This window comes from Scylla paramamosain, chromosome 33 (assembly GCF_035594125.1).
Source record: "Scylla paramamosain isolate STU-SP2022 chromosome 33, ASM3559412v1, whole genome shotgun sequence".
Taxonomy (NCBI): domain Eukaryota; kingdom Metazoa; phylum Arthropoda; class Malacostraca; order Decapoda; family Portunidae; genus Scylla; species Scylla paramamosain.
Genome location: NC_087183.1, coordinates 13738624 through 13765807, shown reverse-complemented (window position 1 = coordinate 13765807; position 27184 = coordinate 13738624). Strand labels below are relative to the sequence as shown.

Genomic DNA, 27184 nt, shown 5'->3' with positions numbered 1-27184 from the left:
ATGAAATAATGGGACTTTTATACTCTACAGCCTCAGTACATGCACATAAGGTTATCACCATGATCAACAGTAACTCTTTTTAAATATGTACAGGATCTACAGTCTCAAGTATCTCACATTTCTCCATTAATTATTAAGACACGAAATGAGGAAGGCTGGGCAGGGCAACACCATGAAACAATTAGTGCATTTACAATTTCTCTTCACTAATATACAACTTTATATTATTCATGGCACAAGTTCAGTTGGGTGCAAATGACCCCTGAAATTTTAATGTTGATTTTCGGGGACAGGGTGTTGTCCTGCTGCAGCCCATGAGTGACACAGTACAAGGTGCAGAGTGGCAGAGAAAAGTGTTGACAGAACTTAAAACACTGTCCTGATAACTGACTGAATGAGCGGTAACTTGTGATCACTAGTCAGGGTGTCTGGGGAGCTAGGAAGGCTGACATGGAAGATGCTGCAAGTAACTTAGGAATGCTGCTGACTCTTTGTGGTCCGAGATGGCAGCCACAAAGACACGTCTGGTGATGCAAGGGTGATGACTGACGCTGCCTGAGACAACACAACAGTGCCCATTATGGTGATACATTTGTAGTTATTGCTCAGGAGGGAGGGAATGAAGTCACTTCTATGAACGTTAAAAGTATTGTAGTCTCTATACATTTTTCATGAACTTATACCTACTAATATGATATACATGACCCAATGAGTGAGCCTTCCATGCCTCAATTGAATATGCAGATGAATGATGCAAATTTACATAACAAAAAAATTTGTCGACACCCTGACTGGGGCTAGAGAAAGGTATAATTTAATTTTTTCATAAATTTATAAGTAGCTTTATTGGATGGATACACAAGGTAATTTTGAATCAAGATAAAAGGGCGAGAGATAGAATGTATGTATGTATGTATGTATGCTCTTTTCTTATCAACTAACACATCCTTGCCATCATAAATAACTCCTTTTCTCTAATAGACCTCTCTGATTAAACAATCATGCAAGAAGTAAGATTCTGTATACACTCTTTTTCTCACTCTATCACTGGCAGACACGTGCAGGACATGATGAGAAGAGCAAGATAAACAGGGGAGGGGGATCATAGTAACGTACAACCATAAGGGATGAGGGAAACACTGCGCTAGGTACAGTCTTGCCCTTGGAGACCTGACTGGCACCCACACGATATGACAGATTCTTTGCCTCTCCTGGAATGATGCTCCTGCTGAGAATAAACACCCATACACTTCTGAGACTCACACTTCAGCGTCAGCTATTGCAAGGCACCAGATATCTAGGATGGGCTCTGAAGACCTTGCTCAAGCCTCCTGCTACACTATCTAATCAAGGTTTTCCTCTCTGGCAGATTCCACACACAAGCGATAAAAGGCAATGAAGGCTGTGGTGCCCTAAAGGTGGTACTTGATGGGATGTGAAACTCCTAAACTCATGGGTGTTCCTGGAAAGCTGACATGTTCACTCCACCATACGCTTGCATTTTGTCCCACCAAGCCACATCAAGACTCAGATGACAGGGTGCATCATAATTGAATAAAGGGAGAACACTTAGCCAGCAGTACTGATGGTTTTACAAAGGGTTAATGAGTTATCTGTATATTGGCGTTGATGCTGCGATTCATAGCATGATATGAAGCATAAAGGAAATGGATATTGCTGTGGAATGAGAAAGAACGAACAATAAGCAACCAGTACCAGTAAAGGCTAAAAGTCCAGCACCCTCCTGCCTTTGCTGTCATCCCTCTGTGTGGTGGATGACTCAGGGATGGAATGATGGAACCTAAGACTTACACTCCTATCAACAAAACATTATATTCTGCTGTATGAATCTGTCACCTCTATATATTTACTGCATAATGCCTATCTTCCACTATGGCTATAGGAGTCAACACTTAACTGACAAAATATCTTCATTATAGATTTTTTCCAATCAACACATTTCTCATCAAATAAACAAAAATGAGAAAAACTAATACACTCCTCTTCATACAGTGATGTATTTATCAAACCAACCATAATGCAAGCTCTGTCAATCAGTAACCATCATAACAACAGACATCCGAGCTATGAACATGATACCAATAACTAGGAATGCAGACAGGAAAAACCAACACTAACTCAATCTGCAAGTCAATGTGACATAACTCCACGGCCAGCTAAAGTCTCTCAGGAACCACCACTACCACTACATCCAGACCTAATTTGCCCTGTTTGAGAAGTCTTCTTTAAATACTCTTTCCAAAAATTTAACAATTCAATAACCTCAACAATGATCATAAAATGGGTAGCAACTTTATATTATTATCACTACTCAACACTCAGTCTAACATGTCCCAGCAAGCTGCAGCCACATGTTGCAGGGAACTGAGTAGCATCTCTTCTCTAGACAGACACGTGATCATCTTAAGGTCTAACGAGGGGCAGAGAGCAAAGAGACCGACAAAGGACAGAGACGGTAAGAAGAAGACATAGTATTTACATCTTGAGAGGCTTGAGAAATCGTACACTTGACTGTATGTACGTACGTATGTGTTTATGAACTGTATATGTGTGTGTGTATGTTTGCCTTTGCCCTATGTGGAGGTATTGAGCACATCTACATGGACAAACCACATCCACTATTACTCGTAACACTCAATGCCTCCTGTTTAGAGGACTAAGTCACAGAGAGAAGGATAACATCTGCCGTCACAGTCACACTCACACCAAAATACAGTAATAGCCATCTGAGGAGAAAAAGCCAGCTAAATGAATTAATGGAAGTATGCAATGACAGTAAAAAAGGAAGGCTAGTTATCTTAAAGGCAAACTTCTCAGACTATGACCTGAAAAGAGGTAACTGTGATTGGCAAGCCTGGTGATGCACTAATGTTAGAGAATGCAGTTGAGGCCTGATTAGTGGAAGGATAGGAGGCGCAAAACAATAAAGTCTATGGGAATAAATCTGGCTAATAAGCTTCACTGCGAGGTTGTCTATATTTTACACTTTGATTAATTTCTTCAGGGGAGTTTCTTGACCAATGAATGATAGATAACAAATGCACCACGTTGAAGACTTACTGGACTCTGCGCTACATTACCTCAAAACACCTACTTTAAGTTATTAACATAAAAATACTAAATGATACATGAGAAGTAACATGAATATATAAACAACAATCATTTGCACTTGCCTCATTTACTCACTTTGCAGCTGAATGAATACTAACGCTTATAACCACTTCCCTTGCCACTCAAACACAATACACACTACTGAGAAAACAAGTACGAGGAGACATAAAGAACATAAATAAAATAAGTACATGCGAAAATGGGATCCCAGATTTCTACAAATTTGAGACACAGAAATCCTTACCACACTGCTCTAAACTTATCTGGAGCAATAAATAAGGTTGAGGAAGAGACCCAAGAGAACAAAGGAGCACTTTTTAGACCAAAGAAGACAGAGAAACGTGAAAAAAAAAAATAACACATGACCTTTGAAAATGAACAGAGACAAGGTCACAAGAGGAGATAAATATGGAGCAAGAGAGAGACACAAACACACACACACACACACCCACACGGGGAGAGGATAATTACTGGCTACAGAGAACAAGTCCCCAAAACAAAAGAAACCTATTGGCACAGGTACACGAGTTAACAATTAGTAACCATCCTCCTGTTGTCTCCTTTCCTGGCACAGGTAGCATAGATGGGGGGAGGTCTCCTTGAGATGTGAGGGGCAGCCTAGCTAATGCCCAGTGCAGGCAGGTGCAATATCACCACAAGACTAGATGCAGTGACTGCTACTTGAAGGCCAGACAGGTTTTATTTCTCCCACTGCCTCGTAAATCAATGCAGAGAACAGGGAGGAGCATGTGTGGCATCTGTAAGTCACAGCTCAACATCCCTCACTTACTCTCACTTCAACAAGATCCAATAAATTTCTCATTCTCTCACTCATCCCTGTCTTTAGATAAATTTAACCAACACCTAAAAATTGCCATACAATAACTTGTCATATGTATGTATATAAGCCAAGCAAAAAAAAAAAAAAAAAAAAAATGCTTCAGTCGAATGATACAAAAATAAGTTCATATTGTGTGATAGGTGGTGGGGGAAAATCACTTCACTGATGAATGAAAGTGCCTTGCTGGGTGAGTGAGGGAATCCAGCCCCATAATCTACCTGACAAATGCTACTTGATGCTCCTTCCTCTTCTGACCAAAGCCTTTATAACAATCTCAGCAGATTAACTTGCTGACTCATGGACAGACTGGCAAGCCACATTCAGTCTTGATTGCACAAATAATGAAACTGCTGAACCAGATATATATATATATAACCATGTGAGCACACTGTCATGCTATAATGAACACTACACTTCTAGAATCACGTGCCAGAGGAAATGGTTAATAACAGACAGGAATATAAAATGATGACTGGGGCTACTAACACTTCAGCAATCACTTGACATTACCAAAATCATACCAATAATAATAATAATAATAATAATAATAATAATAATAATAATAATAGCAACAATGACAATAATAATAATAATAATAATAATAATAATAATAATAATAATAATAATAATAATAATGAATAATAATCAAAATGTGTGATATGATATCTACATCTTGTCTCTAAGTGTTGAATGAGACTGTGAACTTGAAATAAGGACACACTCAAGCTAGCCTTCCCTTCCCCAGCACACCTGTGGCAGACAGAGGAGGTGGCAGCAGGCAGGGAGAGAGAAAGGACATCTAACACCTACACTTCCAATGAGATGAGGAACATGTTCAGTATAAAAGTGAAAAATAAAGAAAAGAGAGAGGGAAAAAAAAAAAATAAAATAAATAAAATAAATAAAATAAATAAAATAAAAATAAAATCAATAAAAATAAATAAATAAATAAAATGCATAAATAAATAAATAATCCTGTTCTAGTACCAAATAATAATAATAATAACAATAATAACAATAATAATAATAATAATAATAGTAGCAGTAGTAGTAGTAATACCCCTTATTCTGGTCAATTAATTACCAGCACAACCTCAAGGTGGCTACTGGAGAGGTAATGGTAGCTACCAGCCGCTTGTTACCAGCAGCTTATAAAAGTAATATTAGAAAGCTGGGCATCTATGCTGCACTGCTGAATGAACACGATGACTGGATTAAATAAAAAGCAAAGTTTAACTGATATGCTAAGACTATATACCTGAATCTCTCTCTCTTTCTCTCTCACTCTCTCTAATGAGTCAAAAACCACTTGAAACTGATGAATTAAATGTCCTTTTCAATGAACTTCTAAACAGACACACACACACACACACACACACACACACCACTTGTATTCTCTTCGTTCAAGTAAAGAGTGCAGCATCACTGCCCCTGGGATCTCTCTCTTTCACAGGGGCCCAGCTGGGGGAATGCAGGGAGGCGAGGAGCTTCTTCTACAGACTGGAAACGCCTCCTCCTCCTCCACGCGGGTCCGGACCTCTACTGGCCGTGACTAGGAGATGCATTCTGCGACATGCCTGGCAAGAAGGAGCAATGACAGGAGTGGGATGAGGCTCTAAGATGGGTTGTGAAATGAGAAGCGTGGTGAGTGTGTAGGGAATGTTCATCTGCCCCACTGCTAAGTAGAGTGTAGTGTGAGGTGACTTCAGTGCTTTGCCTGCAGGCTGAATGGTGCAAGCTGTGGTGAGGGAGTCCAGCAAGAGTTTTGTGATCTGCTGTGAATGAGATGAAGGCAGATTTCTCACGATTTGCCTTTCATCTGATGTAATGGGATTGTGATTTTTAGTAAGTGCTTTTATAATAAGATGTATTCCATTTGTCAGTGATCAGAGTAATATCCTACACAATATCCTGTAATATCTCTGTACTCTTCCGCATACATTCAAATTAAGACTTCCTATCATTTATCCACCACATTAGAAGTTATTGAACAGAAATTGCCAGCAGAGTTGACATAGGAGCATCTAAATGTGACCTAACTTCTGGAGAAAAGCATAAAATATTCCCAGAAGAATCGAACATAAATGAAAAGGTAGCCAAAATAAATATAGCAGACTCTATTGCCTCTTTGTCTACTACAGCCTCTTCCTCTGTGCCTTCCCTTGTCCACAAAGCAAAACAACATCCTTGAGGTAATCTTTAACAGTCTTTCCTTACATACTTTTCCCCATAAAAATTAAGTGGCATGCAAGAAAATGTATAAGAAAACAAGATTACTATTATGAAAACAAACCATCTTAAAAGAAATACCAACAATCTCATAGCATGCAAGAGATCATGTAAGAAAAACAAGGATTACCATAAATAAAGGAAACCATATAATGAAGGAAACACCTCTCCCGATGCTTTATCTTTAGTAACTGTCACTGTCCTCTCTATCACTGCTACTACACTTTATCCCCACCCAGTAAACAAGACTCCTTCCTTGAATATTTTTAACATCCTTGCATACCCTGCCAAACTGACACTCATTTTCTGGTACTCCTCTGTTGATAGCTAAGTATACTGTTAACCTATAGTGACTTGCCACTTAAACATTGACTGCCTCTATATCAACTATCACACTTGCCTCTTGAATCCAAATATTCATACAAGACCCAATATTCAGAAATGTTTTGCTTTCTCACCACAACTATTTTCAAAGGCCACAGAGATGATTAGCTGGGTTCTCAAGACTATATCTCCTTTTCATAATGTAGAAATCTAGTTAATTTGTAAATGAAACCATAAAAACACCCTCAAAAACCTGTGTAGTTTTAACTAGAACCTTTTGAAATGGTAGGGGTGCAGCAAAGTGTTTCAGAATACAGGCCTCACTCTCACTCTCACCCCTTCTCCTATAATACCAAATAACCATAACACTGAGATACAACAACACATGTACCAGTCCTCTACTATGACCAAAGGTGGATCCAACAGGTTTTCAGGAAGACAGTTACAGCCACAAAGTTACTTGGGTACCGAATTATCAACTCTCTCAAACCACATACTCTGATTTTTTTTTTTTAGTTATGGTTGTAATTACCCAACACAAACAAGAAACTGAACAGAAAGTTTGCCATGAGAGAGAACACCTGAGCATTGAACTTCCAGGACACTCATGGTGAAAGACAAGTTACCAACCAGACCAAGACCAAGACTTGGGTGAATTCTGAAGAGCACAAAATTATGTATGCACCTCTAGGATCCATCCATGACCACAACCTATCTAGAACAGTAGTGCAGTCTGTCATTATATAATGCACCATTTCAAGAGGCAAACAATGTAGTTAGTGGTATATACAGCAAAGCACATGTTATTCTGTTAAGATGTATGAGTGATATATAGGGAGGTACTCAGTATAATAGTAGAAAATGTTAAATGAGAGAATCTATGTGGTATTTGTTATGGTGGCTGAGACAAAACCAATCACTATAATCTTCTTATTGTGCCCTTAATGTGCGTGTTATAAGCCAGAGGAATTCATTATCAGCATTATGTCAAGAAAGAGAAGCAGCCAGGAAATGAATCCATGACAGGACACTCAAGTTAACATGATACAGTGCCATTTGAGCTCCGACTCCTAGAACCCTCAGGCCTGCCATTACACTCTTATACAGCTTCTTCTGATCCAAGAGCCTGTCCTGTATCCTGCCTCCCCTTTGTGTGATATCTGTGGTGCCTGTGACATGAAAGGTTTCAACTATGTATGCATGTGATGTGTCTACTCTCTTTACATAGTTACAAGGTCTACTTTTACCAGTGCATATTTCCACTTGACAGGAATGCAAAAAAAATAATGAAAACAAGTGTAAATAACTTAGGTAAGACATAGGCACATACTTACAGAACTTGCAAGTATACCAAGAGGAGGAGGAGGAGGAGGAGGAGGAGGAGGAGGAGGAGGAGGAGGAGGAGGAGGAGGAGGAGGAGGAGGAGGAGGAGGAGGTGGATGTGGAGGAAGATTTAAGTGTACAATAATACTAGAGCAACTTTCAACATCAAATTACAAAAAATAAAACAATATACTGAATTACCAAAAAAAATGGATACCTTGGAGAGAGAGAGAGAGAGAGAGAGAGAGAGAGAGAGAGAGAGAGAGAGAGAGAGAGAGAGAGAGAGAGAGAGAGAGAGAGAGAGAGAGAGAGAGAGAGAGAGAGAGATAGTGTGTTAGTCAAGGGCATCTGGTGAGGGCAGGACAAGGCAGGATGTATTAGGGAGCAATACACAACACACACTAACAAAATATAATAAAACAAAAACAAAGAGCACTCTAGATAATAAAAGAAGCATAACAAAAACAGCAGAAAATAAAATGTGGCAAGTTGAGTCTATATTTACTCACTGTCCAAACCTCCTAAATGCTCTAGAAAATCAACTACTTCTCGTCTGCAACTGAAATAAACAGAAGGAATTGCAAATCACCCAGGTTATTGCAGTAAAATGGAAAAGCTTAAGATAAACAATGAACGCCTGACCATCAAGTGTGTTCTGGTGGTGTTACGAGGGTGTGCAGGTTCCAGCAGTGTGTTAGGATGGACACACAGGATAACATGTAGGTGGTTACGTTTAGGTGTTAAGTTTAGAGCTTCCACCAGTGTGTTAAGTGGGATGGATGCACATGAGGATGCCTAAGCTGGCAGTCTTCAGTACAGCACAAGTTCCAGCTCCAGCTCTGTTATATTTTAGCACACCAAAACACCAAGGAAATGCAAGGAATAGGAGACTGTATTGAACCTTAATGAATGGGAGGCAAAAACAGCACATTTTCGGGGTAGTGTCCACATACTGGTATATTTCAAACATCTACAAAATAATTTAAGATCTCATACTATTAACTCATACCCATACACACTACTCATTTTGATATGTTTCAATACCATTTTTGAGATGTTTGAAATGATATTCTGTCTGTCAGCACTCCCATAATAGTTAAAGAAATCCTTAAATAAAATATCAATTTCAAGGACAAAACAAATGCACAAGGAAAGATGGCACAGGGGGAGAAGCCCTTCACTGTCAATAACATAAACTCACAAACTTAGAAGCCTAGTTGTAATACCTGCAGCAGTCTTGTGTGTGGAGCAGGGAGGGATTCACTCTACAAACTAAAACTAGCTAGGAATAAATAAAAATTGATTCACTGAATAATCAAGGGCATATAATGTTTAAACAGTAGCAAAAGTCAAGGACAGAGAAAGAACTACCTTTCTGAAAATGAACACAATACCAAGAAAAACAGGATACATGGATAAACACATGACTTAAGATTCCCCTCACACAAGTAACAATGCCTTATGAAAAGAAAGCATAAAGTTTTACCCTATAACTCTAACAGGAATAGTAGCGATGGTATCCTAGTGAAACTATCAAATCAAGGATCAAGAAATTTACAACATAAATTAATGCCCACCTGGTGTGTAGGTGGGCTGGGAACCTGTGTTGAGGGAGGTGCTCTCATTGGCTCCTGCACTGAATGGGTTGGTGCCCTGGGAGGGTGGTGGCATGGCAAACACTGGCTGACTCATCCCGGGGCCACCCTCACCTCCTGGAGTCCTGCAGAGGAGGGGCAGAGGGAGGTTGTCAGGTCATGTGCATGGTATGATCTGCACCTGAACTCATGGAAGCTGAAGGTGAGTGACAAGGATCAGTAAGTGGTGCTCAGTTACTATCTGCATGTACGGCAATTCTGAGATACTGCACAAGGACATGACTCATTTCAGTGCTTATTAACAGTGTGAGAGATTATGACCAAAACAGTGTATGTTCAACCATTAATTCCAACACAAGGGGTGTCATGTAACTATGTGAGTGTGTGCATGCCCAACCCTAAGTCTACTGGTGACATGCAGGCAGGAACACTACTGCCTTAAGGCTCCTAAGAATCTTAAAGTAAGTCATGCAACAAAACATTCCTACAAAAGATAATTCAAGACATGTCAAATATAGATTTCATATAAAAATATCATTACAAAGTATCTTAAACGATAGAAAAAGTCAAAGAAAATTCAGCGTGCTCCTAAAATATTCAATTTGGTAGTACGCATGTATTCACATCCAAAGAGTACATATGAATGGTAACACTTGAGGAAAGGGAAGGTCAGATACACATACTCTTTCTCATCCTTACTGACCACCCTAGATATGCACAGGCCATTCACAATGCCAGGGTAAAAATGATCCACACCATTTCGTGTGTGTGGAGAACACGCAACACTAGTGGTCACTAAGCACTTCCAGTCCTCATGACACCTGCACTACTTGCCTCCCCACCTTCCCCGACACATAGAGCCAAAAGGATCCAGGGTTCGCATACCAATGGGGCTTTATAATCTTTTGTTCTTCATCCAATAAAATTAGCTTTCAATATTCTACATTTAAATCCACAGAAGTTAAGATTTCTTTTATCTTTTTTAAAAAAAGGTTCTCAAGGTTTTACTTCATGCCATAATTTAAATGGGTGGCAGACTTTCAGTATGTTCTGCCTTTACAGTACAGAATATACATTTAGTCTTGGTAGACTAATCAGAAGTAATACAAACACACTTCATGTAATGTGTTACACATGCCTCAGTTTATGCCACTTGTAAGAAAGCTGTGTAATGGAGCAGTACATTCATGTTGTGGGGACAAAGTGGCACTGTCCACTGGTGTGAGGCAGGGGAAGGGAGAGGGGAGGGAGGAGGCACATCACAGGCAGGAACAAAACCCTTTGTGTAACTCTGCTAAAACTGATAAATTTTCATAGTGCTGGCTTCTTGTACAATTTGTATTTATACAGATGAAACAAATGCTCCATGAAGGGCTTGCTTCATTTACCTTCAGGCTGTTTCTTGCACTGAGAAGAGCAAGTAACAAGAAACTGAAGTTAATTTCTGACTGACTTTAATTCACAGAAGCCAGATGGGACCATTAGGACTATAGCAAGTCCAGATGAAAACAAGTTTGTCAAGGTTTGCCAACATCAGGTAATAAGTGCTAAACTCAAATAAATGTTGAGTATCAAAGACATGAGTGTGTCAGTGAGAGCTGCTGCCATTTGCACACACAGCCTTTCTTCTCACAGGGCAGAGTCCCACAGAGGTTCCAGGTTCCAGCACACTTGCTTCTACATGACTAGTCAACATAACCGGATCGAGCCGAGAGTGCTGGAGTCGGTCCTTGAATGGAGCAACTACAAGCTCATCCACGAAACTTGGCTGAATGGCTGATTAGCTACCTGAAGGGATTGCTGCGAGGAGGTTGGGAAGGCCTCTCCTCTTGCCTGCAAATTCAGCAACAAATCAATGAGTTCTTCTGAGCAACCTTGCCAACTTCAGTAATGTAATGCCATTAATTTCATTATTTAATCTCTTTTCTAATGGCTCAAAGAACATGAGTCAGCAAACACATGCCTAGGTCACCATGCTATTACATTCAAAGCTAAACAACAAAATGCTGGACAACAAGACTTGTTTTCTATGATCTAGATGTAGACAACTCCTCTACATCATCAATCATTTGTGTCTGTTTGCCCTTTAGCTAAAACTAAACGAGTATTTTACAATTATTACACTAAAGCTTAATTTACCCTACTAGTAGTCACATTACTTCCCTAGTTTCTAGGACATTACACATACACTTTGACTCGAACTTCATATCAACACAAGCAGACCAACACTGATTTCTTTCACCAACACACTTCTGTCCTTGCATACTTACTAACACACCATAGGAAATTAACAGTAATTTACAATACCCAAGTGGTGGAGTACTAACTGTTGACTCACCACAGGTCAGCTAAACACACAGGTGGAAGTATTACATAACCTAGCGTCCAGCAAGAATGTCTTTCAGTGCTGTAGTTTGCAGGCTGTAAGTCATAACCACATAACACAGGAAGGTGTCTGATAATTCACAGGATACCTTGATAGAAATCCTTGTACAATATAGTCCTTAATTACCATATGATGTACTGTGGTTCAGAATTAACATCAAGAGTACTTTACAGACTGCCAAGTACAGGTTGCTGACCATCCATCCATCACTCTGTCAGGGGCCCTGCACAAGGCTAGCCATGTGACCTAACTTGCAGGGTCATGGGAGAAGCTAGGGCATGCTGTCTGTGCTACCAGTTCCTCTTCCCACAGGACAGCACTATCAGTACCTCATGGCCTTTGCACAGCTGCTCTCATGAGCCAAATCTCCACAAGTTTCCTGCTTTCTCAGGCCATACTTCAGTGAGGCCAAGAGGACCCTTCATGCAACCAGATAAGTGACAATGCAAGGCAGCAATGTGATGGGAAACTGCACTCATGAAGCTCAAACATTGGCAAAGCAGAAGCTGAGGTTGTAGTCAGTCATAGAGCAATGCCACATTTTATTTTATTATGTCTATGGAGAAAAATTTTGATATATAAAAAATATGCTTAAAAATTCTCTCTGGAATTTTGCAATCTAATCTGTCTTTTCTCAAACAATCAATTCCATTTATAATCATGTAATAAGTACTCATATACTGTTGAAAATAGAGAACTGATGATCTGCTAGATGGTGAGTACCAAAAAGGCTAAAGGGACAGGCCACCATCAAAAGGCTATGCAAAAGGCTACACAAAATAATCACCTTCAGTATCCCAGTTAAATATCATTACCCTTCACACCTGCTACCACACTTCCAGGCATATCAGTGGATGGATGGATGGTCAGAATAGCAAGGGAGCATCTTGGGTTTAAAACAAAATGTATATGTATGTAAAAAAAAAAAAAAAAAAAAAAAAAAAAAAAAAAAAAAAAGAGCATAAACATTCCACGGCAGCTGGCATGAGACAGAGACAGCTATACCTTGGCTGTGCAGTGTGAATGATGACACACACACACACACAAACTCATTGTACCTGCTCTTTGCATATGCAGAGAGAGAGTTCATACCGCCTCATTCAAGGGACATGATTGTGGAGGAAGAAGAGATGCATAACAAAAAAGATGAAAAATAAAAATAAAATAAAAGGAGTCCATATGCCTGAGATGAAGCAGCCGTCTACCTGAAGGGATTAGTGGAGGCTCGCGAGTCATTCATTAGCCCAGACTCCTCCTGCTTCCTGCAATTCACAAGGTTGAAGAGTGTTCCCCTCCATCTCCGCTGTCACCACCAGTCACTACTGCTACTCTACACCCACAAGACACCCACTCATGCACCCAAACCCACACCACCTCTGCCCTCGGACACTCTTGTGTGTGTATAAATGGACAAAGATGCTCATGCTATTCACAATACTGTAAAAGTTAAGTTTCACACATTATGAATAAATTTTAGAAACGTGATTACTGTGTTCTCAACAAATAAACCTCAAAATCATCAGCATGCAATACCAATACCAAATGTTTTTCATTAAAATAACTATTTACTGCAATGAGTTAAAAATTGTACTGAACTTCCAAGCACACAGTTTCAGTACATAAACAGGACTTTAAATGAGAGAGAAAAACAGCAACCCTCAAACATTCCTTCTGCTTTATACCATTAATATATTTCACCATATTTTCCTGTTACCTTCCTGTAAGACTAAAAACTCAGTTAAATAGTATACCTTCACTCAACTACACTGCCACAAATCAAGAGATACACAGGACAAGATAGAAGTTAGGTCTCCTTCATGCCTATCCAACATGTACTAGTGAGAAGCACAATGAAGAAAATCACATATTCAAGTCACAGAAAAGATAAATGCCTAACAATATTATGACAAGTGACAAAACCCAATATCTTAGAAGAAATCAGTTAAAACATTAAAATATATAGAAAAGATCCTACAAACAAAATTTAAATTCTGTGAAAAATACAATACTCTAAAAACACAAGGCCTATTGAAGTGGCTACAAATACCTATCTACAAGGGGCACCTGCCTAACTCACTCCTGTTCCTATTGCCCCATTCCCCCATTGCATACCTGAAGGGGTTGGTGGATGGTGGTGGCTGGGAAGTTACAGGCTCTCCTGCAGCCTTAGCTGCTTCCTGATCCTCATCGCTCACTTCCTCCTGCAGCAGAGACAGGGAGGTGAATGGATGGGAAGGAATGAGCCAGTATTGAGACAGGAAGATGAATGGGAAGGAAGGAATGAGCCAGTATTGAGACAGGAAGATGAATGGGAAGGAAGAAATGAGTCAGTATTGAGACAGGGAGGTGAATGGGAAGGAAATGAATGAAGCACTAAGACAACAGTGAGGTCAAGAAGGTTAGGTGAGTGATGTGTGAAATATATGAGCCGAAGAAGGTAAAACAAGAACTGCAAATGATACTTTGTTTGAAAATAATGGTAAAAGATCTGAAAGTAGAGAGCTTGGAAATAAAAAAAGAGGGAAATGTGTGGCCTGCAACCAAAACAGGTATGAATGTAAGTGGAAATAATGTAGGTAAATAAAGATCTTTTATGGTGACAACATATGGAAAAGAAATATTATGCCATATAAAAATACATCAAAATTATAATAAAAAGAGTAATACTTACCAAAAAACATTCAAACACAATACAAGAATATTTGCAACAACACATGAACCTAACACACAACATCATTAATGAAGGAACTGCCAACAAAGTGGATTAATCAATGAGGTAATGAAACTGACTCTGACATTCTGACATCATGAACTATGACTTCACACATTACATACCTTAAGTCTTCTGAATGACCCTCACAACATCAATCATCACCCACAACTCAGATATCCACACAGGTAAACCTATACAATAACTGAATATACCAGTTTCCTGTTCCACACACCTGCCAGAGAAGTGCAGTTCACCAGCAACACTAACCACTGGTTACATTGGGGGATGGGGAGACAAGAAATGCACATCATACTCCCCAATAGTAATGAAGAATCTATTTACAAGTTTGGATTATGTAAGAAATATTTCCTTCAAAGCATCAGTGTTTTAAGCTTTAAGGTGAGATTACTCTATCAGCAATCTCAAGATTCTAATACCCTTATAACAAAAATTCTAGACATTCTTATCCTGAAATTAACTGCCCCATTGTGAATTAATCCTCTTGATGGGTATGAGTGCGCTGGTCATCAGGCGACATCAGTACACCCTTGCAGTCAACCCGAAGCAGCAGGTAATGGGGCACCCAGAGCCGAGGGATGGGGGACATAAGGGTCTAGCTTACCTGTGGTGACTGCACTCACCTTGGGGGCTGAAGGGCCTGGCTGGTCGGTGATGGGTCCTTCCGCCTGCTCGCGCTGGGTGGCAAGAGGAAGGGAGGCTGGTTACTAAGCTACATCACACCAGGTAGTTAATAAGCACTCTGCCACTGTGCTCCAACTCGGGGAGGAGGGTTGCTGGCCTCACTCTATAGCCTGCTTGAGCTATTCATTGGTTTGATTACAGCTGGAGAAAGGCCCAGGGCTTCTACAAAGATATGTTTATGAATGAAAATGCCCACAGTCTTTATAATGGAGCTGGGTACAAAAAGGAATGCAAGGTCAGTTTTGCTTCTGTTGTCTCTTCCTTCATTTTGCATACCTGCTTTCTGTTCTGCCAAAGTATCAGTGAATGTCATCTATGTAAAGCCTTAACATTACTAGTATTCATACCTGTAAGTTATTAGTGATGGGTCTGGTTAGTAAAAAAATCAAAAGAAACCATGAACCAAACAGAGGACTATCACACTTAGCAAACTACAGTGAGTGTGAGGTAGTACACAACATGAGATCCAAGTGTCAATATCAGGACCCACAGGTGGCTCAATAATACATGTTTGCCTTGCACTGTTTGCACGGAAGGCTGTATGTTCCCTGACTGCCGGCAACAATGTCTACTGCAGAACACGTCAAGGTGGCAGGTCAGGAACCAATGCTTTCAAAACAGTATAATCTTCCACATGATTATGAAATCTTTATTTTGAGTCACCTCATGCAATATTTAGCTGTGAGAGATGACAGTGGGCATTAATTATGTCTATGGAGTTATCAGTTAGGTACTTATCATGACCATATTTTTGTATCTTGATCAGTCATGAATCAAACAATAACAATAATGCCAAGTACTCAAGCTTTCACACAGCAATGTGAGTAAGCTTATCAATATTATGGTTACCTGATTTTTGTACAGTTTGATCAGCTTTTGGCAAGTCTTTTAATGAGATCACTTACAGTCAGTAATTTCTACATTTCTATCAGCCCTTGACCAATCTTTTCAAGTTATTGACAAAAGCATCAGCCCCAAGAGGCTGAGCCAGAAAGTGCAACCCTGGCCAGAGCACAGTGGGATGGGCCAGCGTGCCTCCGGGGTTTCCAGCACGCAGCAGCAGCAGCAGCACGGCTAGCCATGCTCAGCATACACCGCAGGCAAGGAGGGGGAGGGATAGGGTGAGAGGAGAGTACTGACAACAGCGACTAAAGACACTCACTATGCTTGGTGCTTCATTAAAGGGAAAGGTATGCAACGTGGTGCTTTGGGTGACGTTACAAGACTAGTGTGTGGTACTATGATGCTCTCCGTGGCCAGTACACTGTGATGCTTCAACAGGCTAATGGTGCAGGCATGGTCAAAAGTTGAGTAACCTCCTACACTCACTTCCACTATGCTCTGTGCTTTCCCTCAATCTCAAGTCCTGTGATCTGCTGACCTCATAAAACCTGATGATTAGTAAAGTCCAATAGGGGGAAAAAACTGTGGAAGGAAGTGATGTATGTTCCCTGACTTTAGACCATGACCATACTGTGTTATGAGAGGACAATATTATGTGTCACCCATGAATAATTGTAGTAGGATGCATGGGGTTTTATATTCTTCTTTGGGGATCTTAGCCTGTTGTATGATCACCAGATTGGTTTTTAAGATGTTGATGCTTTTATTTAAAGATTCCAGTGTATATCTAATGCTAACTCTACAGTGATAGGATATCAAAGCTTGTGCTTCATAATTAAACCATCACTCCTTGTATCATGTGGTTGATGGACAGTCTATGGCTTAAATTTAGCTTTACAGGATATCACAGCTTGTATGAAACTATAAAATATGACTGCTTGTAGTAATAGCATTAGGTATTGCAGCTCATGTTTTTTTAATTTTAGTAATATGTTCAATTATATTACTGTATACACATATGAATGGTGATCACACAACTGACTAGTGAGCATCAAAGGAACTATTTATATAAAGGAGGAAAATAGTGAGCAATGCTAAAACTCCAGAATACATACTATAAAATGAGGAAACGTCTATCATGCTAAAATGGATTATTTAAAGGGATTTTGTTTCATCACAAGATGCAGGGAATTCAAATTATATTTTGTACCAGAATTGCCATACTAACCAGAATAATAATAAAGTTAAAAACAACCACAATAATATTAATAATAAGTATGAAAATAATAATAATTCTATATAAACAGTAATTTCTTAAACACACAAAGTAGCTTTTCAGAAAACACAAAATGCAAAAAACCTAATTCAATGCAAAAAAAAAAAAAAAAAATGCATAACTTCATAATATCTAATAAACAGCCCATAATATTGTTATGATCAGCTCCAGCCCCCCCTCACATCTGCCACTACACTCGGGTCCACTTCTCCCTAGACTACCACCAATGTAGCCTAGTGCAGGGCATAAACATGATGAATTCAGGCACCTGCTGGTTGCCAAAAGTTATAAAGCTTCTTAGGTTGCCACTTTGTTTCACCCACCAACAGGAAAGGGAGTAATACAATTGTCCACCAAACACACAAGCTGAGAAAGAATCACAAACTGTGTGCTAGGGGGGCACAGGCAGGACAATGAACACACAGGTATAAGGCTTGTAACATTCAGTGGACAACCTCATGTGAGAGCCAACCCAGACTAACAGAATATTAAATCCTGCTTGCAAGCAGCCTATTTGTAATTTCCAAGAGAACAGATAATCACCTCCATATACTGGTGAAGTCTGTAGAGAAAACAGACAGCCACACACTTGCAGTGTCATGAAATCCTCTAGCTTCAGAGCTCCCAGCAATGAGCTCTGAATACCAGTTGCATTTAATGGCACAAAACATTACTGACACAAGTACACAACAACTAACAGGCCCAAGATGGTCAGAGAACCACTCCCAGACTCCCAAAAAGACATAAAACCACTAGGATGCATTGATGGAGAGGGTAAGACTCATGGTCCACCATAATTCAACTGGCACAGCACTCAGCCAAGCCCATGACTGGTGCTTATCTTACCTAGCACAGCAGGGGTGTACTACCATTAATACTCAGGTAATAGTTACTGGTAATGGCCCTTTAAATAAATCCTCCTGACCTTCATGCCAGTGCTCCATCACTCTAGCAAGCTACAAACATCTTGTTTTAACAAACTCTACAGCCTGACTGGCATCCGAGAACAAAGGGACGTGCGCTTGCCCTTGCACCCAGGCAATGGCGGATAAGTCAAATAACAAAGGGAGATGGGTGGGGTGGAATGAGGGAGGGACAGGGAGGTGGAATCCAGCCAGCTACACACTCGCCACCCTCACACAAACTCACTCTAAAAAGACTATAGTGTTGCAAAAATTATTGTTCACTTATGGGACAGGATGGGTGAAATTTGATGACACTATGGGGGAGGCCAACCTTTCTATGATATCATATATCGAACTCAACATGAGGGGACAAAAGAAATTAAGAAAAATTAATAGAGGAAGAAGACTAGGAAGGCACATGGATTTTTAAAGTAAACTGGGGAGGGTGGGCAGGCACTTATTGTACCTCAGACATCTTCTGTCATTCTCTCTCTCTCTCTCTGTGCCATTCATAATAATACATTCTCCTACTCACATTCACACATCTTCCCGCATCTCATAGATTTTTGTGAGATTTCATCAGTCATAATCTTATATCTTCAGCAATTCTTCATCATGACCAGAGTAGCTTCTGATAACATAATAGCTCATATACAAATAACTCTGAAGTGTGTTGTGTTTCAGAACAGTGTTTGTGACACTGTTGATTTGTAGAAACAGGAGTGATGTGACAAGATGAAAGTATACAGTCAACTATTATTATGTCTAGGTTCAAGTAGCTTACACCAGACTCACACATTCCATACATGACAATGCTCCACAATGGGAAACAAGTACACATTTCCATACTATCAGTCTAATATCCACACGTGGCTTTGCAAACATGCCTAATCCCACTTATCAATATGATGATGCCTTTATCAATCAAAAATGCAAAAGAATAAAAAAAAAAAGATACCAAACTGCAACTATGACATCCCTGAGATACTCCACCTCTCAATCTATGCAAGGCTCATTCAAGACAACTGTCCAGTATGCAGCTGCAGATCATTTAGGTAAGATGCTTCAAGCTTTTATGATAATGGAAATAAAATATAAGACATAAGGAGAGATGATGTGAAACAGCAAGAGATGCAAGTACTGACCTGGCAACAGATACACAGGAGTAAATTGAAGGGAAAGTAAGGAGAGGCAGCAAGGAAAGAGTATATCAAGAGCAAAATAAGGTTATCATTTTTGTCGTTTCAGATGCACAGGAATAAACTGATGGGGAAGAGTTGAAAAGGGCAAGACAACATGAGAACACCTGTACATCTCCCTGGATGCAAAAAAGGATGAAACAAGGCATTTCTTGTACAGGAGAAGTCAGTGCACATTCTAATGATTAGTCATAGTTTTCTCTGCAATAAGAATGATCAGGCACACTTTTTAGCCACATGGGAATGCTCTAGTAGTATTTAATGAAGTGAATCATAATACAATTTACAAGATCATGACTGGTGTGGGGATTTTTGTATTTTCACTGACTTTTCCTGTCAAATGTGAGCCTACCTGGACCAACTAGTTCCCCTCGCCTGCTTCCACACCCTGGCTACTGGCTGATCTCGACACTCACACATCGCCCTCTACTAATCTGTATTGCCAGACTCCCATCAACACCACTTCATGCACGCAGCATGACAAGCTGAACAAGACAACCACTGAGCTGTGGTGGCATGAAGTGCTGAGCACATGCTGCACATGTGAGGTCAAGTAGCTTCAATAATGCTATTAACACAACAATATTTTCTTGAAGTGGTGGTCTTATTTATTCAACAGTGTGGCAGATGGAACAAATGATCTGAAAACTGATGTAATATCACACCAATCACCTAGATGATCTCCAAGCCACTCATTTGCCCTCACACGACTTTCTAAAACACTGACAAGACCACTGAACTTAATTCTGTAAATCTTCAATTCTTAAGTGAGCTATGATGATACATTCTCACATCAAAATTTTTCCTTAGGAAGTTCTATGGTCTGTAAAAAATATATAAAAAATAAATAAATAAATAAAATAAAAAATAAATAAATAAATAAAAACAAATAAATAAATGAATGAATGAATGAATAAATAAATAAATAAATAAATAAATAAATAAATAAATAAAACCTCCATTAGTTGTCAGATGAATGGAGGTAATACAAGATGGGAAAAAAAAAAGTTAATACTAGTGAACTGTTTCAAAAGAGCAGCATAAAAAATAAACAAAAGTAAATAAAAAATCAAACACACATGAAAGTTCTGATGAAAGCAAATAAATGAAATTGATAACTGAATAAACACATTTTTACATACAACACCAATTTGGAGGTGGGGGTGTGGTGGGTGTTGTGAGATAACATGTACATAGTGGTGGTGACAGGAAGGGTGAGGGTGGGGGAGTGAAGCATGCATCAGTGTGACGAATAATAACGCTAAGGGGAAGGGGAGGGTGCTGCCTTACCCAGTCCTCTGCACCTGTCTGTAAATATGCAAGTAAATAGTCTGTCACATGTCACTTCCTAGCAATGGTGTTTTTATCTTACAGCTACAATAGTACATGTCATGGTCGTCACATAATTAATCTGGTGCACTCGCTTCCTGTGTGTTCAGCGTTTCCTCTCAGTCTTAAGTTTGATCAGTTGGCAATTTATCACCTGCCATTATCAGAAGTCTAAAGATTGAGAGAAAAAGGAAGTCACAGTGAAAATGAATGCAACAGATGAACTGACTCACGACCAATTATTTTAGCTTGTTATGCCTAACTGCTGCAATATATGTTACGAAGAATGTTAGCATATTATCTCAAACCAAACTGTTCATTCCTTGCCTCTACTACAAAATGAGCGGGAGATCTGGCCTTTTATCTTTTCTAACATTACCTACAAGGAAAGTTAGGACTACAAGTTTCATAAGAAAATGAGAAAAAAATCTTACATATACAGTAGCTTTTCACCAATTCTTTAGTTTCAATCTTTTCAGAATACTGTAAGAAAAATAAGAAAAATACAGGTCCTAATTTACTCTTCCCTACACTTAGGTACAAAAGCAGGTGTAGGGAAGCTGCCAGTTGTGCACGAAGCTCCAAAAAAATGGGTGAGCATTTGTACAACTCATATACAAAATGTGTTATGGGCAAAAACATTCTGCATTGTCAAAATCAGTGTAACCAAATATGTATGTGTATGTGTGTGTTAGAGTATAATTCAACATATTTCACACAATCTTTTTTCCAGACAATTGTAAGCAAATAATACACACTAAGGACAAATTCCAAAATGATACAAATATATTCCCTCCTACAAGAACCCTACCCTCGTAAAATCATTCCCTGATATTTCTCACCTTCGATCACCTAACACTTGCTTTTCTACCCCAACTTCTTTATTTCTATCCTTGTTCTACAGATGGAGGTTAAATCACTAAGAGGGAGGATCAACTACTGAAAAGAACACCTTTATCTTAATAGTTGTCCATATAACATTCCCTTCTAATCATACACATACTTTATGGTAGGAATCCAGTGTACCAACCACAAGTCAATTACAAAGTCTTACGTGAAAAAGATAAATAATTCAGTAACTCCATTTCTCTTCATCAACAATTGGTCACCACCTATATTCTCCTTATCATGTTCTACCTCTCTGCTATCCTTATTTATGCATTTTATCTCTATTCATACCTTTACTCCAACATGTTTCCCTTATTTACAACCCTTTGCCACTTCTCCCAACTCTCTTTAGTTTTTTGTGCCATTAAACCTTTTCTGCCTGGCTTCTATCTCTGACTATGCATTTACATTTACATATACATGGCTAACTACTCCCACTTCTCCCTTTTCTTCTACCTCAAGACATCCTGACTCTCTGAAACTTGCTGCCAACACTTACGTTCAGGTTGTGATAATCTCCAGTCTCATCGGGAGGCCTTGGTTTGCATTTGCCGCAGCAGAAGTTGAAGCAGCAGCAACAACAGCAGCAGAAGTAGCAGCCAGTGATGAGGCCACAGAAGAGGAACAGTGCCTGGGAGAGAAAACAAGATTCAGATAAATTATACACTAAACTTCAATCATTTATCCCTTTTCTTGTCAATTCTGGAACTATCTGTCTGTTTCTGCATTACCTCCTTCCTATGAACTCTTTTACGAGGGAGGTTTTAAGATCCCTACATTTGAATCATCCTTTATGACCTCTCTTCAGGGACTGACTTTCTTGGTGGGCCCTACTTTTTGTTGTTCTTGGCCAGTGCCCGTTATAAAAAAAATAATATAAATAAAAATAAAATAAACACTATCCTGCGTGTCTTAGGTTAAATAGACACATTCCAGCACATTTCAGACCCACTCACCTTGCACCAGCCAGAATTAACCAGGAAGTAAGTGTTGACATTCTCCTCCCCAAACTGTTCGGCAATGTACAGACCCAGTGAACCATAGTTGTCATAAATGTTCCTCTTGGTGGTGTCGCTGAGGATTCCATGGGCATGATTCACCTCCTTGAACTGTTGAGGAGGAAGAGGAGGAAAAAGTCAAGATTATTCATATAAACTTTAAAAAATATACTGAAGACATCTCCTGCATCTCCTGTAAGAGATAAAGAACCTTAAACCTACACACTACAAACATCATCTAAGTATCTTCCATAACATAAACAAGTACAAAGTTAAGTCAGCGTACCTTCTCGGCTGCCTCTGGATTGTTGGGGTTCTTGTCTGGATGGTACTTGAGAGCCAGTTTCCGGTAGGTTTTCTTGATCTGGTCAGTGGTGGCATCTTTGGGGACCCCTAGGGTTTCGTAAAGGGAGTCCCCCGTGGTCCTGCCAAGGGAAAAGCAAATGGTGTTTTGCTATAGTTTTGTTTATGGTGCTGATTGACAGGGAAGGTTATTTTTTATGACTTGTACCTCTTGTTCCTGTCTGTGCCCAAACTTTTGCTCCTTTCCCTTACCATAAATACAAGTTTGTAATCAAAATAAACTAGAAAACTCATACACAAACCTATACAATGATAGCCAGGCATATAACAGCAGGTCTTAGTTGTTACTTCCTCTCCTATACAGTATACAATGGAGGAACATGACAACCATTACCAATACCCACTTATCCATGCCAAGAAGATTCACAATAAACTGCACCAAAGCAAAACCTATTTCACCAAAATTTTAAAGACAACCAAACCCTTAGAAAATATGTAAAGCTTTCATGTGCCAATCATCATGACCTACCAATATAAACTAGACTTTAGAATCACTTATGCAATTTAAGCACCATTCTGAACACAGGAACTAATCAACAGCATACACCAACATCACACCAGTAACAAAACCTGAATGTTACATAAACTCCAATAAGACACACTCCCTTTCCCTGTCTCTGTGCATATGACATTACCCACAGCATCCCAAGGAACCACTCACGACTGTAGGAGAGGATCAGTCTCCATAATGGTGTGGGTGGGGCATGTATGTTGAGGGAGGGCAGGGAAGAATGATAGGACTGTGAGAGGGTGGTGGTGCAAGAAGTGTGTGACAGCAGATGGCCACACTCATGGTCACATGGTCCTTCCCTTCTCCCTGCCTGTTCCTCAAGTTGCCAGCTATTAATTTCTCTGAGGCAGATTTAAGACAGCACCTCTTAGCAATTCACTGCATGTAGTCAGACCTGGAGTAATATATAGCTTTCTTATGTTACTAGTCTATACAGTTACTTTGGTGGGATGTGTGGTTAATGAATAAAAAAAAATGAATGGAGAGTTTTGCATGTGTGGGTGAGCAAGACCATCTGAGTCTGTATTGATAGGAAATCAAGGAAACTGGCTATCACACTGAATCAACTCACATCCCTTATTTCAATACATTACAATATACTCCATATTTTGGTTTTGTATGACTACTTGTGTATATGTGTGGGAAAGGAGACTATGTATGTATCACACACAAGAAAAAATCCATACATGTTCCTCACACCTCAGTTCACACTTGTAGGTCTTCCTCCATACACACCGCTGGCTGTAGTCACTATATTTAAACCTGACTTCACTGTTATCCTCTTGTTTGGTCTCATGGCACACCACTGATAGACAACGCCATTGCTCACTCAGTACAGGCAATGCTTGAGTGAGGAGGAACATTCACCTTAATCCCTCTAACTGGTATCAAGCCATGACATCACTTTTTTTTTTTTTTTTTATCAACATCATGCATTTGAAAACTATCTCCTTTTATCTAATGCACAATAGGATATCTTTTTGTTCCCAGTTAAGTAGATTATCAGAGTTTTAATCTTATAACTCATATGGGAACAAAGGTTGATATATCTAATCTTCCTAAAAGTAAAACTGCGTATCAATCCTCCTGGCCTCTTGCAACAACCATACATGTACTAAAACCTCAAGACATAAGAAAAAGTAAGCGAATAATGTAAGTATAGAATATAACCAAGTAAAGGCTGTGCCCAAATACAGAAAAAATTATGTTTCTTTGAATGAGTGTCCAAAAAAAATCCACAAGCTTAACACAACTTCACATTCTGGGCAGCATCACATGACTCTATAGTTGCTGTGCCTCAAATATTTAAAAGAATCAATTGTTCTCAACACTGCACAAAGTTGGCCAGTAACACATCCCTTGCACATCCCTTCCCCCTTGCCATGTCTACCTCATAAATGGACACCTGAGGCTAGTGAGTTGACACCTGGAGGTGATGTGCACAATGGCAACACCTGTGATATGCCGCCATCACCAGGCCACATTCTAATACTTCGAGCATCTTTTTTAAGGTTCATGAACTTTACAGCCTCTATCCACATCCAAATAAGAAGCTTAGAGTATAATATTAATCCCTCAGACCAATAATCTCTAAGAATTAAGAGGAAAAATAAGGAAGCTTAGATAAATCCTACCTTCTATACCTTCTCTTGCTATAAAAAGATGCCTAAAATAACATGAAACTTCTCTTAAGCTCCAAAGAGTCATACAGAGGGCCAATGAATCTTATTAAACACCAAGCAGAAGAAGGCAATATTAAAGCAGTGAATTTGGCCTCTCTCTCCTTCTTGACCTCCTTAAATGTATGCCATGTGGTTAGCACTCACGACAGACTCCTCTCCTGCCTCCCTCCCACCATTGTGAGGGACCTGTGCTGGCTTGGGGCTGGCGTTCAGTGGCAGCAAACTGGATAATCCCTCACGTCACTGGCTGTTATTTCCTTGGCACTGTTTCAACTTTACACATTCCTGCTACATGAATACATCTGTCTGTGCTGCATCCCTTCCAGCTACACACTTGAAAAAAAACTTAACCTGCTATCTTATCTCTCTCTCTTATCGTAACAAAATAAAAAGCTTGTTATTTACTGATAGCGGATGCCACACCCTTAAATAGACAAAACTTATACGGAAGCAGAGATGTAAGGTTATTTAGTTTTATCTATCTAACTTCATCAGGAAGTTATTTCAGTATGGCACGAACTGAACAATATAACAAAAATATTATAGGTATGCATGCAGGACACTGAAATGGATGCAGTGATACAGAAATATGGAAGTGCAAGGTTAAGGTTAGTTTAATTAATGCATGAAACTGTAAGAGAGAGAGAGAGAGAGAGAGAGAGAGAGAGAGAGAGAGAGAGAGAGAGAGAGAGAGAGAGAGAGAGAGAGAGAGAGAGAGAGAGAGTATAGACACAAGTTTGGCACAAAGCAAAAGAGGATGGAATATCAATTAAAAAGAGATAGGCAGAATTTAGATAAAGCATTTCCAGTACAAGCTTAGCAGATACTGAAATAAGACAGAATGGAAGGGAAAAAAAAAATCATTGAATAATACACCAAGTGAAAGAAAAACTAGAAGATAGATTAAGAGTGACAGAAATAATGAATAAGATTTAAATTACAGATTACAGGATTAAAAGTTTAGCAGATAACACAGTGGAACAAGAGAGAGAGAGAGAGAGAGAGAGGAATAATTCACAAAAAAAAAAAAAAAAATAAGGAACAAATAAAAAAGATTGGTAGCAAAATACAATGGAATGAAAGTAAAGAAACAAGGAATAACTGAATGACAGAATGAAACAGAAGAACACCAAGGAATGCTGCAATGAACATATAACAAATAAGCTTAGCAGATGACAAAACAAGGTAGAAGGAAGAAGCGATAAGAAATAGGTAACCATAAAATGACAAGATTACAAGCATGACAGATAACAAAAACAACAAAACAGACGAAAGAAAACCACGAAATAACTCAATAAAAATCCGACAAATAAGTAAAGCAGATAACAAAATAAGGCAGAACGAAGCTGAATAGGGAAGAGATGGATAATCAACAAAAATAAGATAACAACTATGGCAAATAACGAAATGAGAAGAAACGGTTAAGAAGTAATCAAGAAACAAGATTAGGAGACGCTAGACAAACAACCTCAGAAGGCACACAGGGGCAGATAAACATATGCGCGGGGAGTCAACACAAGAATGCACCCAACAAGAATTAACCCAACAATTAACGTTAACATGCCTGCCACATTTAAACACCCTACAGCTAATTAACCTGCAAATCCACACACCCGACTGAAAAGCTGCACCAAAACTTCCAGCCCCTCTACGTAACAGGATAAATAAGTAGCACAACAAAAATTTAGAGGAATACGCATACAAATCGATAATGCTCAAGGAGGAGACATGTTACACCTCCTCTCCTTCACTACCACTCCTCTCCTATCTTTCTCTGTCTTACTATAGGGTTATCTTAGGGTTGACACTCACGAGAGCTTCCTCCTGTCCATCCTCGGTAGTGGGGTCAGGTCATAAAGAGGTCACAGTAGAGGCAAGAGACACCACCCCGCCTCGGCCTGGACTCACTGTGGGAGGACTCGGCGGCACGCTCTCTCGGGTCCCG

General features: G+C 39.5%; 1 protein-coding gene across 14 annotated transcripts; it reads right to left on the bottom strand.

Moving 5' to 3' along the window:
* On the bottom strand, window positions 1–27184 carry LOC135089434 (dnaJ homolog subfamily C member 5-like). Of its 14 annotated transcripts, XM_063985003.1 has the most exons (11): window positions 24257–24435; window positions 22970–23108; window positions 22642–22794; window positions 22185–22316; window positions 15185–15238; window positions 13943–14031; window positions 13036–13092; window positions 11233–11277; window positions 9427–9569; window positions 8359–8408; window positions 1–5550 (listed from the first exon to the last, which is right to left on the bottom strand). In XM_063985003.1, exons 1-10 carry the CDS (start codon window positions 24418–24420, stop codon window positions 8392–8394), a joined length of 993 nt encoding a protein of 330 aa, XP_063841073.1. In that variant the 5' UTR covers window positions 24421–24435; the 3' UTR covers window positions 1–5550; window positions 8359–8391. The 14 variants fall into 14 exon arrangements, with proteins under 14 accessions (XP_063841073.1, XP_063841084.1, XP_063841080.1 ...); XM_063985014.1 differs by lacking the exons at window positions 8359–8408; window positions 24257–24435 and adding an exon at window positions 27052–27184; XM_063985010.1 differs by lacking the exons at window positions 8359–8408; window positions 24257–24435 and adding an exon at window positions 25384–25577.